This window comes from Stegodyphus dumicola, chromosome 6 (genome assembly GCF_044657685.1).
Source record: "Stegodyphus dumicola isolate Sdum_Otavi_A_Nest chromosome 6, ASM4465768v1".
Lineage (NCBI taxonomy): Eukaryota > Metazoa > Arthropoda > Arachnida > Araneae > Eresidae > Stegodyphus > Stegodyphus dumicola.
Window position 1 is genome coordinate 76,551,068 of NC_140773.1, and position 17,745 is coordinate 76,568,812.

Here is a 17,745-nt window from a genome sequence, read left to right on the forward strand (position 1 = left end):
TAATAATTATGTTCATTAATTCATGTTTAGTAATAATGCATACTACTTAGGATCTATTTTATTTTTAGGATGGTATTACAAAAGTGAAATTCAGGCATAGATAATATTTTTAATTGAATTTATTCAGTTCCCATTTGCTCATAGGTCCTTATTTTTTTTTTCATTAATGGTGCTTAAAAGTTCTTAAAAGTACTTAATTTCCATGTGCAGAAATGTGTACGAACCCTGGATAAATTATTTTTCTCCTTTTAGTGCATTAATTATTATACCCATTTTAAATAAAAGCTTATTATAAAGAAATCTTTTAAAATTATATTTTATTTTTTATTCTCATTTACACATTATTAATGATGAAATTTTTAGTATTATTTAAACATATTAAAAAAATTTAATATATTTTTAATTTATTGTTATTATAAATAATGAATTATAAGAAAATTATGAAATAATGAAAACTGAATGTTGTTCAAAGAATGAAAGAAAAGTAACTGAATGTTGTTCAAAGAATGAAAAGTTCCTTGAACTTTAAGCTTTGAATATTCAGTTCTAGAAATTGGATCTAATAACAGTGTTGCAGCAAGCATTTTAGTTAAAGTTAAAATAAAAAAAATTAATATTGTCGATTCATCATTAAATGCTGCAATATGACAAACTTTCTCATTGTGACATGAAGGCAAACTCAAAGTGCTTTTATCTTCTGAAATGTGCAGAAATGTGTACGAACCCTGGATAAATTATTTTTCTACGTTTAGTGCATTAATTATCATACCTATTTTAAATAAAAGCTTATTATAAAGAAATCTTTTTTTATTATATTTTATTTTTTATTCTCATTTACACATTATTAATGATGAAATTTTTAGCATTATTTAAACATATTAAAAAAATTAATATATTTTTAATTTATTGTTATTATAAACAACGAATTATAAGAAAATAATGAAATAATGAAAAGTAACTGAATGTTGTTCAAAGAATGAAAAGTTCCTTGAACTTTAAGCTTTGAATATTCAGTTCTAGAAATTGGATATAATAACAGTGTTGCAGCAAGCATTTTAGCTAAAGTTAAAATAAAAAAAAAATTAATATTGTCGATTCATCATTAAATGCTGCAATATGACAAACTTTCTCATTGTGACAAGATGGCAAACTCAAAGTGCTTTTATCTTCTGTCTACTTCAGACTGCAACACATAAAAGGAAATAAATAAAAAGTAAAAGAAAGAGTAGTAATTCTCTCAATTAATATTTTTTAATCATGCTTGCTTTAAAAGAGGACACAAAATTTGTTTTATAATCTGAAAATTCAAAACTTTATATAAAATACATTTTTAGATGTTGAAATTTTAAAATCAAATAGTCTAAAAAAATCAAGCAATTTAAAAAAATTTGTCAAAACTAAGTTACAATTTTCATACATATTTCATTAAAAACATCCCCCCCCCCCCCCGTATTCAATAGTGCAAAGAGCAGCATTCTGATGTATTTAGTTTGTTCATTAAATGAAGATTTGTGCAACAAATAATTTAATTATGAAATGTTAAAAAAATCAAAATGAAATTTTGAAGAAATCATTTCAACACATTGCATTATCTTCGACTAATAGCATGTGTACAAAATTTGAACTCTGTAGTTTATCAGAAAGTAAGTTAAAAATTGATGACAAAATTCCACCAACAATGATACACCATGAATGAACTGAATAAAAACTTATTGTAAAAATAGAAATTATGTGATAAATGTCCTAATCTATAAAAAAAAGGGGAGAAATAATGTAAATATGGTTTAGTTTCACTTTCAAGAATAGGAACCCACCTGAAGCTTTAAAGCTGGTGACAGCAATGATGGGGTATGCGAGACTGAGTTGATGAAATGCTGAGAAATCCAATATAAGACACAATGATTAATTACCATATTAATATTTCTTCATTTTTTTTTATCTGTTTATGCACCTCTACAACTTTTATATTTTTCTGCTTGAGTACTGAAAACTGTAATTTTAGTTTTGTTGTGGCTGATATTGAAAGTCTGAAATGAGATAATAGGCTTGAAACCCTAAAACTATGTGTCCTTTCAAAATTGAAATTATGTTTTTTATCTCTTAGTATAAAAAGGAATAGCTGAATCTATTCCCCCCCCCCCATCTTCCCGAAAAGAAAAAATTCTGCATGAATTACTTTCAGTTAGTAAAGCAAGTGCAATTACTTTCGGTTAGTCAAGGTGCAAAATAGTATTAAATAAGAAATATCTATATCACTTTTTTTTATTATAATGTATATGAAGTGGTTCGTTTGTTTAAAATTTCAGTATTAAATTATTGGTAACGTGTTACAACTAGGGAAAAAAAAATACCACTTATTTTCAAGGGCAATAAAAATTTATCCTAAATAAAAATTTATCCTAAAGCTTGTTAAGTGGATAAATATTTTTCAAGTTACCTATTAATGTTTTTTAATCTATGAATTTTATTTTTAGCAACAAATCTCTTTCATATGTTATCTTACCAGCATCAGATTGTGATAAATTTGATAAAGCATCCCATGTGTGCTCTGGAGATGCAGAAACGACCCGAATTTCGTAAGTTGCATCAAAGCAAATTTGAAAATTATCATAGTAATTATTTTCTAAGTTTCAGTATTAAATATATTATATTACAGATTTTATGCAGAAAGTTTTCATGTTTCCTCAAGTGCTTTTAGTTAAAGATAGCTTTTTTTTTTTTTTTTTTCCAATTTATGCGAAGTTTGTAATAATACATTTCTCCTATAACAGTTTTGTCCCAGGAAGTCTCAGTCTTCTGTATTAATTAAAATAGAATTTTAAGAATTATTTTAATTAATGTAAAAGCCTGAGACTGTATACAAAAATGGCAAAAGAAGCTAAATGTGAATTAAAAATTACAGTGAGCTGTTTGTGGGATAAGCATTGCCTTTTAAATTAGATTTGATATCTTACACTTTATTTCTTTATTTTTATTGGAATAATGTGCACTTATAACATAGTTTATGACATGTATCATCTGTATGCAGTGTGGAGTATAAGAGGGAGAGATCAATAATGAATGAGAAGGAAAGTCATCGTATTAGAATTTTCAGAATATTTTATTTTCAAGCAAAATTTCCTGAAATTGAAAGGGACAGAGGAGAACACTAAAAAAGATCTAACACTTAAAAATAAAGATTTTTTTTTTAAATTTTAATTAAATGCTTACAATTTTTAACCCTTATTTAAAAAACATGCCTGCTTTTGCTAATTGATATGTGCATGATATTAAATTTGTATAAGTAAATAAAATTAAAAGTCAACTGAAAATGAATTCAGTTATAAGAGCTCTGTTTGTCTCTTTTTGGAGAGGGGTTGTGATAAGTTAAACTGAAAATATCAAAAATATAAAAAAAGTGCACTAATATGTAAACAAAATTAAAAGCAATAAATAATATATATTTCAGTTATAGTTATTAAAATTAAAGCAATAGTATGCATTTCATTTTTATTATTAAATTTTATTCTAGATACAGATAACCATGAAATTATTGGTAGGAATATTTCTGTCCTTCAGTAACAGCATATTAGAAACCTTTTTTTTACTTATGGTAGTCATTGAATAAAAAAGTACTCATAAAATGTTGTCAAGAAGTTCCAGTAAAATATCTTTTTTAGATTGTAAATGCTGCTTTGAATACTGCACTTTAAAATTTTACAGATAATTGAAATGTTTTTTAAATTATAGATTAGCAACAATGTGTATTTTCATGGACAAAATTTTGTTGCAAACTGTAAATAATAAAACCTTGAAGAAACTTTATTTTGGAAATGTTTAAAAACAGACTGTAGTATGAAAATTGGCTTTAAAAACTTTCTTGAAAGCAAATGCTGAGTTGGCAAGAAAGTAATTTCAGTTTTTGAAATAAATAATCCAATGCTGCAAGGTCGGGCCATATTAGGGATGTGACATCACTTCCTAAACAAACTCCAAAGTGCTGCTAAAAATGAGTGGGGCCTTGCATTGTTGTGGTAGAACATGATTCATTTCCGATTTGCTAATTCTGGTCTATTCTCTTTGAGAACTGTCTCCATTTTCATAAGTTGTAGACAATAAGCATTTGAGGTTATCATTTGTTTATTTGAAGTCAGCTCAAAATAAACACTTTTGTAATTCCATTATTGTCAGCATGAGCTTTTTCTGGTGCAATTTAGCTTTAAGTATGATTTGTACTGATTCATCTTGCTTGAACCATGATCTTTGTCAATCAGTGTTTTTGTAAATGATTCATTTTTCATCATCAATTATAATTCATTTAAAAAAAGGTTGATTGTATTATGTTTGTAATGAGTATCGCAAATAGTGATTCATGCAGAACCTAAATATTGGGTTTCTTAATGAGTTTAAGGCATTTTATGTGATTTTCAGTTGTTGTGTGTGATACATTTAACTTTTTGAAGTCTCTCACACAGTTATATGACGGTCTGATTCAATTATGGCTTTAATTTTGTCATGATTAGCTGCTAGAACAAGTGAAATAAATAAATAATGAAAATATCAAAAATATTAAAGTGCACTAACACATGAATAAAATTAAAAGCAATAAATAGTATGTATTTCAGTTATAGTTATTAAAATTAAAGCAATAGTATGCATTTCATCTTTATTATTAAATTTCATTCTAGATACAGATGACATATCCATGAAATTTGGCCATCTTCAAGTGAAAACTTGGAAAAAAATTATTAAATTTTATTCTAGATACAGACAGTCTGAATGTTACACATGTAGTAGAATGTAGGAATGTTTGATGGAATTTTGCATAAAAAAGATCTTCCTCCTTTGCCCTTTTTTGAAAGATAAAGTAATTCTCTTTCAATACTGTGAGCAGAGTTATTTTGTCAAACTTAAGACAATGATCTTGTATTTATTTATTTAAATGTAACGTATGTGTATAAATGTGAGTATAAGTTAGATAATTATTTTAAAAATGTTTTTATATCAAATCGGAAGAGAAACATACCAATGGGGAGGAAAATTTTATTTTGGTCTAACTTTAAAAATCTGTTATTATAGTTATCTTAGAAAGAGTAATAGAATTCTCCCTTTTAGTATGCAGATGAAGAAAAGATATTGAATGCTATAGTTTTTTCTGCATGGTTTAATAACCAACACACAGGGGAAAAACTTGCAACTTTTAAGAAAACATATTGTATTGTATCTATTATTTTAAAAATAATAAATAAGTAACCTTTAAACATTATCAATGTTTACAGTAATAAAATCACTCTTTAATTAAAGTTATTTTTTCACACAGTTTTTTTCGGCTGGTGTTTCAAGCATTTATATCTGCAAATTGCACAAATTGCTGCCAGTGTTAACATGACTATATCATCACTCCTCACTTCCTGTTTTAGAGGGAAAAGCTATACGAAATGGCCCTTATCTTCCAAGTCATGGCAGAAACTCCTTGATTTGTTCTTTGACAGATGATACTCTTCATTTTCTCCAACTTTATTCCCAACCTTGTCTGCTCTGCTTTTCATAGCTTCAAATTTTTTTTCTATTATTTTAATAATCTCTCTTTTTATTTTCTCTTGACCTTCTTCAGTTTTTCTTGCACTGACACTTCTTTTCCATCTTTTTTTGACCTGCTTTCATCTCTTACTGCAGCCATCAGTAAGGAGCTGTCATTGCCGAATGAAAAGAAATTCTTTCTGTAGGATCAAAATAGATGATGATACGTGCCAAGCAAAATGTTATATGGCGATAATCAATGAAGAAAATAATTTACTTCAGGCTTTAAAAATCATCACACATTACTGCATTTTGAAAGAGTCCAAAAGTGCATAAAGTAGTGACAAACAGTTCGAACGAATTATCGGTGACAGCCAAGCCATTTTTTTTCCGAAGCCAGAATCTCATATGCAGTCGGCTAAGTCGGAAGAATTTCATGAGTTCTAGTCCAGTAATTAAATCTTATGTACAAGACTTTAATTTTCAATGTGCAGGCAGGCAGTCAAGTAAGCCTGATTTCAGAAGATTATATACAGAAACTAAAGTTACCAAGAAGACATGCAAAAGTTTTATTTCATGTTTAGAGCCATTGGATACAAAAACTAATGGAAATACAGAAATCAATTTCGTCCCACATTTTCCAGTGAAAGTGTCATTAACAACACCAGTATTTAACATCAATAATATTATTGGAACATTGCCACATGTTACATTAAATAAGAAGAATGTTGAGGAATATAATGATTTAATATTGGCGGATCCAACATTCTATATATAAGAGTGGGCCTGCTGATATACTTTTAGGCTTAGATATCGCTTTACCTCTTTTGAAGGGGGGGGGGGAAGTGATTAAATGCAAAGAAAGTAAACCAGTAGCCTCTAGTTCTGAGCTGGGATGGATTATTTTGGATAGTGTGAATAATTCAGCAGAGGTTAATCCCATTATCTGTGGGAATAATATACAAGTGGAAACTGTGCAATTGCTGTCTAAACTTTTGGAAATTTGATGCTGTACCTACATTTGACATGCTTACCAAATCAGAAAGAGCGTGTGAGGATTACTTCAAATCTACATTTACAAGAGAGGAAAGTGGTGTATTACTGTTCCATTCTCCGCCTTCTAAGCTTGGGGATTTGAGACAGCTATGCATGTAGATTCATGAATCTCGGCTATCTCAGCTATGCGTGTAGATTAAAGTCTTCAGAGAATTCACTTTTAAAACGTGAGATATATGAACAATGTAAGGATTTCATGAGGGAATACCTTGAGATGAGACATATGGAAAGAGTGCCCGAGGGAGAGATTTTTATTAGTTCTACATATTACATGCCTCATCATGCCGTGTTGAACAAATCAAGTACTACTACTAAGCTGAGAGATGTTTGCGATGCTTCAGCTAAAACAACATTGGAACTTTCATTAAATGACATTTTGATGGTTGGGCCAAGAGTTCAGCAGGAGATGTTTCCATTTCTTCAGAACTTACAAAATTGTGGTATGTGCCGACGTAGAGAAGATGTTTAGACAAATTTGTTTCCACCCAGAAGATGCAAATTGGTAACGAATACTATGGACAGGGTTCATACGGTCCTTCAGAGTCCTTAAAAGTCCTTAGATTTTTTGGAATCGATTTTTGGTCCTTAAAAGTCCTTTATTTTGGACAAAATCAACAGAAGGTCCTTAATTTTAATCATCTGAAATTTCTGTCGGTTTTTACGACTGTCATTTTCACTGTGAATTAGCATTTTGAGGAATATTTTTGGTGATTCACTGCTGTATATATGGTAATCTTTTGAAAGGGTTCATGAGTTATAATTTGTTCCTATTTCTAATATAAATGATGGGATACTCGAGTTTCTAAGCAAGAAGGGGAACATAAGCATTTCAAAATTCATTTTTTCTAGTAAAGAGCTTTTAAACAACTTTTTGCTTTTGGGAATGTGAATTCTTTTATTAAAGGTTCTAAATTTTGCGACTTTTCAACATTTTGGCGATTTTAAGATTAGTTTCTATACAAACTTTTTAATTAAAAAATTTGAGAATTTTTTGACGATTTTTTTAAAACATCGTAACATTGATAAATTCTATTAAAACAATGGTAATATGTTGAAATTATATTTAAAAAATAACATTAAAACATTTTTATTTTTCGCTGTCATATTATAAAGTTTCATTTTGGCAACTTATACAATATTTTAAATCTGAAAAATAAACAAGGTATAATGCTTTAAAGCACAATTTACTAAACAGCTCTTAGCAAAAGCAAAATTAGCTATGTAATTAATTAAAAATGTCTTGTTTTTAATTTTTTCATAGTAAGAGTTTTTCCCATGTAATCGTCTCAGAATATTCAAAATTCTCAGAATGTGCATCAGTTTTCTCTATAAAATTAATTTTATTCTTTTTCCCTCCTACTTTTTTCCAAAATAGTTCTGGCTTTTTTCTGTTACAGAAATGGTAGGGATAATTTTTCTTTAGGATTTTAGACATTGCAGCTTAAAAAGTTTAGAAGATTTTGAAGGCAAGATTTATAGACCCACGATTCTAGAAAATTCGAGAAATATGTGACAAACTGAAAAATGTCTCCATGGTATCAATATGTAGTGAATGTATTTTACAGAAAATTTGCAATTAATTTCTTAATTTTGGGAGAAAATTTAGAAGAACGATGAAAACATAATATTTGAATGTATTACTTCTGATACTAGAATCTTAACATGTTTATCTTCTCTTTATTTTCTCTACATTTCACTAGACAGAAGCATGGAAAATATCAAAAATGCTTCTGATCTTATCACATGGACAGGCATTATAGAAAGAGATTTTTTTATTAATAAAGAAATTGAAAGCTTAAAATTTAAAAGATTCATCTAATATTTCTTAATGCATTATCTGGCACTAGGCATTTTCCCACCTGATGCAATCTCTGTGGATCCTAAATTCTGCTGCCTACTGGTTTTCTAAATTCTGCTTCCAATGCTTGCTCTAAATTCTAAAAGTAAAACTAGATTCTAGCACTAAATTCTAGAAATTCTGCCACATCACCTCTGTAACCGTCCTTTACTATATATATTTCATATTCCTTCTGAATGTTTATATTACTAAAGAAATAAAATTAGCCACTTTTTCTGTACATTCTATATGCATTTAGTGTTTTTTAGAGTATTGGAAATCCTTAATTAAATCCAAAATTTCTAAAATGAAAAGGAAACGTGTTCAAGAAAGAAACTGAGTACATAAAGGAAATTATTCTTCAAAGATATGTGCAGTTATTATTATGTAAATTACCCAATTGTTTATGATTTCAACCTTTACTGTAATTTCCCATTTCTGTTTCAACAATGTAAAAATTTAGCAGATAGCCATGAAATTGCAGAAAAGGAGGTCTGGAGATCAGTACAATGAACACGTAAGTCAGTAGAAACATCATGCGTATGCAAATATCAGGAACGAAATGTCAGAGGCGATGTGAGCATACACAAAACGCATGATGTCAACGTGCAGCTGAACAGTAGAATGAAAGGAAGGATGGAGACGCAATTCAACATATTGGCTGCAAGTGTCGGTGAGTCAGTTCATGAAGTATGGCTAGAAGAAATCACCTGGACGACTTCACACGTGGAAGAATGATTGGAAAGCTGGAGGAGAGGCGTACTGTCACCAGTGTAGTTGCAGAGTTCGGAATCAACAAAAGTGTCGTTTCGCGTGCTTGGAAAGCCTTCCAAACCACAGGTACAGCTGTTAGAAAGGTTGGTGGTGGCCGCCCAAGGACAACAACTGCAGCGGATGACCATATATCATCCTGCAAGCAAAAAGAGGCTGACAGCAGTCAGCAAGCGCCGCACCATTGCTCAGCAACTCTGTACAGCAGTGTCGGGGTTTACTGTGGCTTGACGCCTTCACAAAGGGGGCCTATTCGCCCGCCGTCCTGAATGCTGCCTCCCGTTGAAAGTTGGCCATCGACTCCACCGTTAGCAGTGGTGTAGAGAGCACAAAAACTGGACAACTGATCAATGGAGTCATGTCCTCTTTACGGATGACAGTCGGTTCAGTACCAGAAGCGATTCTCAACGCGTCTTGATTTGGAGAGAGGTCGGGATCCGGCTTTATCCCAGTAACATCAAGGAAAGACACCGTAATGTTGGTCCTGAAGTTCTTGTCTGGGGAGGCATTATGCTGAATGGGCGAACTGAGCTCCATGTTTTCGACAGAGGGTCTGTAACCGGGGATCGCTTTTGTGAGGAGGTACTCCTTCCCCATGTGCATCTGTTCCGAGGTACCATTGGCCCAGACTTAATTTTTATGGATGACAATGCACAGCCCAGCCACATCGGACTCTTGCTGTTGAGGTGCTACTGGAAAGTGAAGATATCACTCAAATGGATTGGCCAGCGTACTCCTCAGATTTAAATTCCATCGAATATGTGTGGGATGCTTTGGGGAGACGCATTGCAGCACACTTACATCCTTCAGAGAACAGCCAACAACTCAAACAGATGCTGATTGAGGAATGGGCACTCCTACCGCAAGAAATGTTACACCAGCTGGTTCTGAGTATGCGAAGATGGTGCAAAGCAACCATTGCAGTGAGGGAAGAGCATATCCCATATTAAGGAACATCTGCTTGTTGTTCTTCCTCTTGGATAGACAATCATGAGTCACGATACTATGCGTTCAATAAAGCTTGTTTTTGTTTGATTCCGTACCGTATGCATTGTATTTTATTTCAGCTCCGATGATTTCGTCATCCTTTATGTACATAATACTCTTCTTCATTTTTGCATTTCATGTCTCTCCATTGATTTCTCATGGAGTTATGGCTAAAAACTCTGCTGTTGCTTAAGTTTTGCACACCAGTGTAATTGTCTAACTGAGTAAAGAATTCTAAAATATTAGAAATTTATATTTTGCGAATCGAAATTTATGCAATATTTACGCGAGTTTGCATATAGCTTCACTTTTGTTCGTATATATTTTTTTAAATTTAATTAGTTAGATTAAAATTTCTTTCTTTCCCTCCCTACCTTTTTTTTTTTTTTTTTTTTTTTTTTTTTTTTGTTGTTTATTTTATCAAATTGACAGATATTTTGTATAGTGTGTGAATTAATTTCTCTTTCTTATTTTTTACAGCATATTTAAACCTTTTATTGGAGGAAATGAAATTCAGAGCTCATACTTGAAATGTTCTCACATCGCAGAAGGGCATAAAAAAGCAGTCCTCACTGTTGACTGCACTGAAGATGTTCTTTTTAGTGGATCTGAAGGTAAGAGCATTTATGCATTTTACTGAATTTAAAGTCATGTATATATATGTATGTATATATGACATTATATACGTGGTAGGGGAGTTGAAGATGATACCGTAGGGTAAATAACATTTCCAAATGTTTTCCACACCACAGACATTTAATGAAAATACAGAAAAGGTACAGATTTAATCGAATCACAGTGCTGTTGGGTACAAACAGAATTCTGCATCATCACTCTTACATATTTTAAATAGCTGCTTGGCACCTACTCATGCTTGCTATCATATATAGTTCAGTTACCACCTCCGCGTGGAATCATACAGTTCTATAGTTACCACCCTCGTGTGGTATTGACATCCGTCCACATGTCGTCTTCCTCTTTCACCTCGCTCTTGCTGCAGGTGCATAAGTGATGCCCTCTGGTGGCTGTGTATAACTAACTGTTACAGTTTCGGCGATCCTGACTCTGTTTTTGCCCTCGAAAACACAGATCGACACTGGTACATCAAGACAGCACCTAAAAATAAATTTTAAAAAAAGGGGGGGAGGGAAAGATAGAAGTTTGGAAAAACCACGCACAGTCCTAAACGGGAACAGTCCAAGGCTTCATGTTATCAGCTGCTGTAGTGGTATAACCAGGACCTTCATGGTGTTCTACTTTTTCCGATCCTTGCCTTTCCTTGCTGTTACACGATACAGACCGAAGAACTTTAGACTACCACCATACTGCATTCTTTGTATGGCAACTAGGTCGTTTACATTGTATACCTGTACCTCTTTTCTCTTCTTGTTGCATGTTTTTCTATCCTTTTCCTGAATTTTTAGAATGTTTTTCCTTGCTTCTTCTCTCATATCTTCTCGATCTTTCATCATAATATTTGTTTCTTCTTCTTCGAGAATTTCCATAATCTTTAAGTCATCTCGATTTCTCATTTTAACACCAGTGAGAAGCTCAAAGAGAACTCTTTGTGCTTCTGCTCTTAATGCTGTTCAAGATGTGTTGCACATCTCCAGCATATTTGTACCACTTGGTTGAATCATCTATGAATAATTTGGATAGGACTGGAATCAGAGTGAGATGAATTCTTTCCACTTGTCCATTTCCTCTTGGAACGCCTGTAGTTGTAAATATATGCTGGATCTTCTCTTGATTACAGTAATTTTCAAAGTCTTTAGATGTAAAAGCCATACCTTTATCGCTTATTGTTCTCAAAGGATTACCGAAAGTTGATTGTTGCACTTTCACCTTCTGCAATGCCTCTTAAGCGGATGCAGACTTTACTGGATAGAGACACAGGAACTTTGTGGATGCATCAACCACAGTTAAGATATGATTGTAGTTCTTATTTGTCGAAGGTAATGGTCCTATAAAATCGAGATGAAAAGTGCTCAAAGGGACACTATCTTTTGGTATGGGATTCAGCAACCCTTCACCCTTACCTCGTTTTCTGTCGCACAAAATACATTCTACACAATTTGAGATAACTTGTTCAATTCATTTTCTAAGGTTAGGAATATATAAGTTAATTTTCAGCAGATCATCTGTTTTAAATACTGCGAAGTGTCCCTTGTGGATACTACATATGATTTTCTAGCTTTAATGCTTTGGGTACCACAAGTAACTTGAGACCATTGTCGAACTTGTATAATAAACTATTCTTCACTAGGAAATCTTTCCTTAGTCCTTGCTCGACTACGGATTTTAGCAACTGGAGATGCTCATCACTTCTTTGGGCAGCTGCAATTTTGGCTGCACGTTCTCTCTGAGAACAAGTAACCATCATGACAGCATTTCTACTTAACAAATCCACAGGCTTCATTTGCTGCCCAGATCTGTGAACAATTTCATAGTTAAATTCTTCTAGAAGTAACCCCCATCTCGCCACTTTGGGAGTTAAATCTTTCTTGAACAGTCTTCTGAAAAGCGTCACAATCAGTAATTATTCTGACCGTAGATCCTAAAAGGTAATTCCTGAATTTCTTTAGAGCTTCTACTATAGCTAAAACTTCAAGCTCATAACTAGATAGCTTCTCTTGTCGGAGGCTAGTTTTTTTACTCATGATGTAATGGGTTGTAACTGTCCATCATCTGACTTTTGTAGCAATACAGCGCCGAAACCATGACTGCTTGCGTCTGTATGCAAATCTAATGGTGCTCTTTGATTAAAAATATGAAGAACCAGACTTGTTGATAAAAGTTCTTTCAATTTGTTAAATGCCTCTTTTTGTTCACGCCCAAATTTGAATTCTGCTCCGTTACGAAGAAGATCACTTAGTGGTTTCGCTATTTTTGAATATTTGGCAATAAATATCCTAAAATACCCAGTAAGACCCAAGAAACTCTGCTTAAGGTTTTTGGGTTCCGGGAAATTTTGAACAGCCCTGGTTTTTTCAGGAGAGGGGCGAATTGTACCATCCTCAATAACATACCCGAGAAATTCTATTTTTCTTTGCAAAAATTGGCATTTCTTAAAATTGATCTCCAAACCGTAATTCTTTGGCTACTTCTAAAATGTGTTTTAACTTTTCTAAACCTTCTTTCTTGTTTGGTGCTAGAATAATAAAATCATCCATGTAAGTAACAACAGTGTCATCCCGAATTAAATCTCTAAACACATTATAAATAAATCTTTGGAACACACTAGGAAACGTGCACAAACCAAAAGGTGCTTTTAGGAATTCGTACAAGCCTGCATGTGTAATAAATGCCAAATGTTTAGTGCAGTTTTCCTTCACCGGAACATGAAAAACCGGAACCGGAATATTTTTGCTTACTTCTAGAAGTCTAATGTCGAAAAAAATCTGTGCTTCACCCAAATGATCTAAAACCTCTTTACTTGTGCCATGGGAAAAGAGTCCTTAACTATTTTTTTATTTAACTGCCTGAAGTCAACACAAATTTGTGTCTTGCCACAATTTTTTCTACACAAAACAATTGGCGAAGCATATTCTGATTATGATCCCATCCTTTAACCATTCATCTATTTGGTCATGAACAATTTTTTGGTCAGCAAAAGGAATTCTCCTCGAACGCTGAGAAACTGAAATTTCATCTTTTAATATTACTTTCATCTTTAAGTCTGTATTTCTAGTGATTTCTAGTGATTTATACTCTTTCATAAGAATGAAAACAGTATTGCATAATCTTCTATCCTTAATGTGTGATAAATCTATTTCTCTGTCTCCCTCAATGGCTGAAATACCGGCTCAGTGTGCTGACCATTACACCGTGAAGGCACCCAATCCCTCAATGGCTGCAGAAATAAAAGACAAAAAAATCCTTTCCAGAGAGACTGAATCATTTTCATATTCCGTAATCATCACCCGATCAGAACAGATGCCAGCAAACATTTTTAGACTCGATGGCGGCAGAATGCATTCCGTTATCAGCTCATAAACCATCACTGCCTCTAGTTCAACTTGTTTTTCGCTTTCGCATAAAGAAAAAATAAACTTAGCCGTTTCCGCTTTAACCACGTGACCAAAAGAACTTTTGATTTCTATTAATCCACATGGTATTTTATCCGAAAAAAGAGATTTCTTTACAACTATGATTTCATTCCCAGAATCTATTAAACATTTTATTTTCTTACCATCAATCAACAGTTCAATAAGTTTTAACTTATTTCTAGCTGCATTATCCAATAAAATCTTTAACTCAGATACCTTTTTTTGAGACAAATTCTCCTCCTTTTCCAAACATGTGGGGCAATTTCTCCCAAAATGAAACAATTCACCTTTACTCCCATATACATAGCAAATACGTTCTGTTTTACTACTATTCTGATTTACAAGCTTCCCTGAATCCTTGAAATTGCTTTGAGCTTTTCAAAGATTGTTTTTGGAAAATTTTTTATTTTCTGGAGTTTTGATGCTATGTTACTGGTATTAGCTAAAGACTTACCCCTGGACAAATAAAATAAATCACATTCTCACTCCAATTGATTAGGTGGGAACCAACTTTGCCCCTCCCGAACACTAACATGTTCCTCTGTTTTAGAATGAAGAGTTTCATAGAACTTATCAGATACAATCAGATCACACAATTTCTTTAAATCATCTATTTCTCTTAACTTACAATAATAATTGAAAGTTGTACTGAGTCAATACACGAACTGAACATGCAATTCAGATGAATGTGTCTGAGCATTTTTAAAATTATTCAAACATTCACGCGGTGTCGGCTGAAATTCTTTCAAGATTAGTGCTTAGATTAGTGTTTTTTAATTTATCATAATCCGTGATCTCTTGTTCAGAAGCATACGTTAAAACATTATTACCTTTAACCCCTAGCAAATTAATTACTGTCTCAGCTTGTAAGTCTTGGGGAACTTCTTTGTATAGAATTATGGTGGCAAAAGCTTTTTTTAGAGAAATGAAAAACAAATGCAATGCCTCTGGCCCCTTAGGGACAGAGATTGTAAGCGTTTTAACACTTTTTAGTAAATTTTCAACACTAGACTGCGCGTTTCTTCGATCACCTGATAATAATTGTGATTTTTAATTTTCTAGCTCAATCTGCTTCTCAATTTGGGCTAATTTAAGACGTTCGATCTTTAACAGATAGTGTTCATTACTTGTTGTAGGCGTCCAATCCTCGGCAATCGATTTGATGACGCCACGAACAAACTCAACATTCATTTTGAAGACATCAGAATTTTTGATAATTTTTCTAATGTCAGCTTTTTTAGCATTTTTTTGGAACAGTCTCTCCAATGTTTTCGGGAATTAATTTTAAGTCACTCTTGTTTAAATTACTTAAGAAACTCATTTCAAAAACGAAACAGAAGTATCACTATCTTGAAGAAAGAAAGTAAGCAAAATTTTCACAGTACCTTCATTGAAGTATCTCGGTCAAGCCCCCAGATTTTCTATGGTAGGGGAGTTGAAGATGATATCCTAAGGTAAATAACATTTCCAAGTGTTTTCCACACCACATGAATACAACAGATTAATGAAAATAGCAGAAAAGGTACAGATTTAATCAAATCACAGTGCTGTTGGATACAAACAAAATTCTGCATCATTATTACTCTTACATATTTTAAATAGTTTCTTGGCTCCTACTCACACTCTATCGTATATTGTTTAGTTACCACCTCCGCGTGGATTCATACAGTTTTATGGTTACCACCTTCGCATGGGATCGACATCTGTCCATATGTTATCCTCCTCTTTCACCTCGCTCTCGCTGCAGGTGATGCCCTCTGGTGGCTGTGTAGAATTAACTATTACCACACACTATATATTATGTTTTAAACAATGGACAAATTAAGTTGCAGTAACTGCAATAATTTAGTGGCAGTATTTATTAAATATATAGCATGAGCAAAGTAAATTCAAATCATATTCACAATAAAATAATGAATTGAAAAAAGTAATTTTTGTAAATGCGAAATAGCACATAAACAAAATCTTTTTAAATCCCCTATTCAAGCGAAGCATATGTAAAAGCAAGTTTTGTACAAAAATTGCTGTAATAGGAAATTTCATAAAGGCCATTTTACATCTCCTAATATATTGCTAGGGTTGGTTTAGCAAGGGATGTAAAAGCAAAAGCTTGTTTATGAATTCATAAATGCAGAAATATGTATGAAATTAATTTTAAATTAGGAAATTATAAATTGAAACAACACTGTTCAAAATAATGTGTGCATCTATCAGTCCAACTTCTACAGATTGGAAAGGAAAACGCACCTTGCACAAATTTAAACTAATTAAGCAGAACTGAAAAATTTAAAAAATGAGTAAAAAATAACAATTTAGATTTATTATATTTTTGTGGAATGTGTTACGGATAACAAGCTGTGCAAAATAAATAAAAAAGAGTTGCATTGCAAAGCAAGTAATTGGTCATAAATAGAAAGTAATTTACAGACCCAAAACCAAAGCTTTATGAGAGATTAGATAATAGATTTAATTTTAATTATGTACGATCACAAATTATGCAAATAAATTCAAGAAACCTTTGAATAATAAATATACAATGGTATATAAAATACTGAAAAAAATTTTTAAAATGAAGAAACTAACCCTAACGTATGCAAACTGTGAAGTGATAAATTTTGTGGTAACAATTAAGTTAAAAAAGCTTTAGAAAGTACCTTCAACGCAATATGCAAAGATATAAATAGAGTTGAATTTATTGTGTTAAGAATAAGAGAGAAATAATTCTTTTTGTTACAGTACATTTATTTGTATTTCTATCTTTGTGTATTGCATTATACTTCCTGAAGTTTTTTCAGTTTTCGCTTGACTTCTTTTTTATATTATTTGCAGCTACTTTGTGTAATTTGCTTTTTCCTTTCCTACCTGGACTTATGGATTCACATAATAATGTAATTTGTATCATACTGTTTTAATTTATATTTTTGTAACTTAATTTTTAATAATATTTGTGCATTTCTCAGTTCTGAAACAGGCTTTTCCTAAGAGAAGTAAAACCCATGATTAATATTTACCAGCAGATGTAAAACTATTTCTATTTTTTATTTTATAAAATTTCTTATAGTAGTAATTTTTGTAGTAATTTTGCTTTTTAAACACATTGGTTTGTCTGGGGATTTTGAAATGTTTACTAGCTATTTTGCATTTAAAATTAATTTTTTCCAGTTCATTATTCCAGTCTGAATATGATTTGAATTTATACATGTTATATATTTAAAACATATCTATGTGTGTGTATATGTGTGGTGTGTAATGAATGGTTCCTGAGGGTTTTAGATTAATTGGGTACTTAACATACACTGAAGTGACAAAAGTCATGAGATACCTCCTAATATTTTGTCGGTCCTCCTTTTGCCCAGCGAAGTGCAGCAACTCGACATGGCATGGACTCAACAAGTCGTTGGAAGTCACCTGCAGGAATATTGAGCCATGCTGCCTCTATAGACGTCCATAATTGTGAAAGTGTTGACGGTGCAGGGTTTTGAGCACGAATTGACCTCTCGATGATGTCCCATAAATGTTCGATGGGATTCATGTCGGGAGATCTAG

The 17,745-nt window shown here is 32.2% G+C and overlaps 1 protein-coding gene across 1 annotated transcript in view; it reads left to right on the forward strand.

The window, feature by feature from the left end:
* Positions 1-17,745, forward strand: part of LOC118197042 (kinesin-like protein KIF21A) — a 250,282-nt gene that overhangs the window by 195,648 nt on the left and 36,889 nt on the right. The window contains exons 28-29 of the mRNA XM_085818558.1: positions 2,475-2,576; positions 10,631-10,764. Of these exons, the coding sequence (XP_085674684.1) occupies positions 2,475-2,576; positions 10,631-10,764 (236 nt within the window). The remainder of the gene's footprint in view (positions 1-2,474; positions 2,577-10,630; positions 10,765-17,745) is intronic.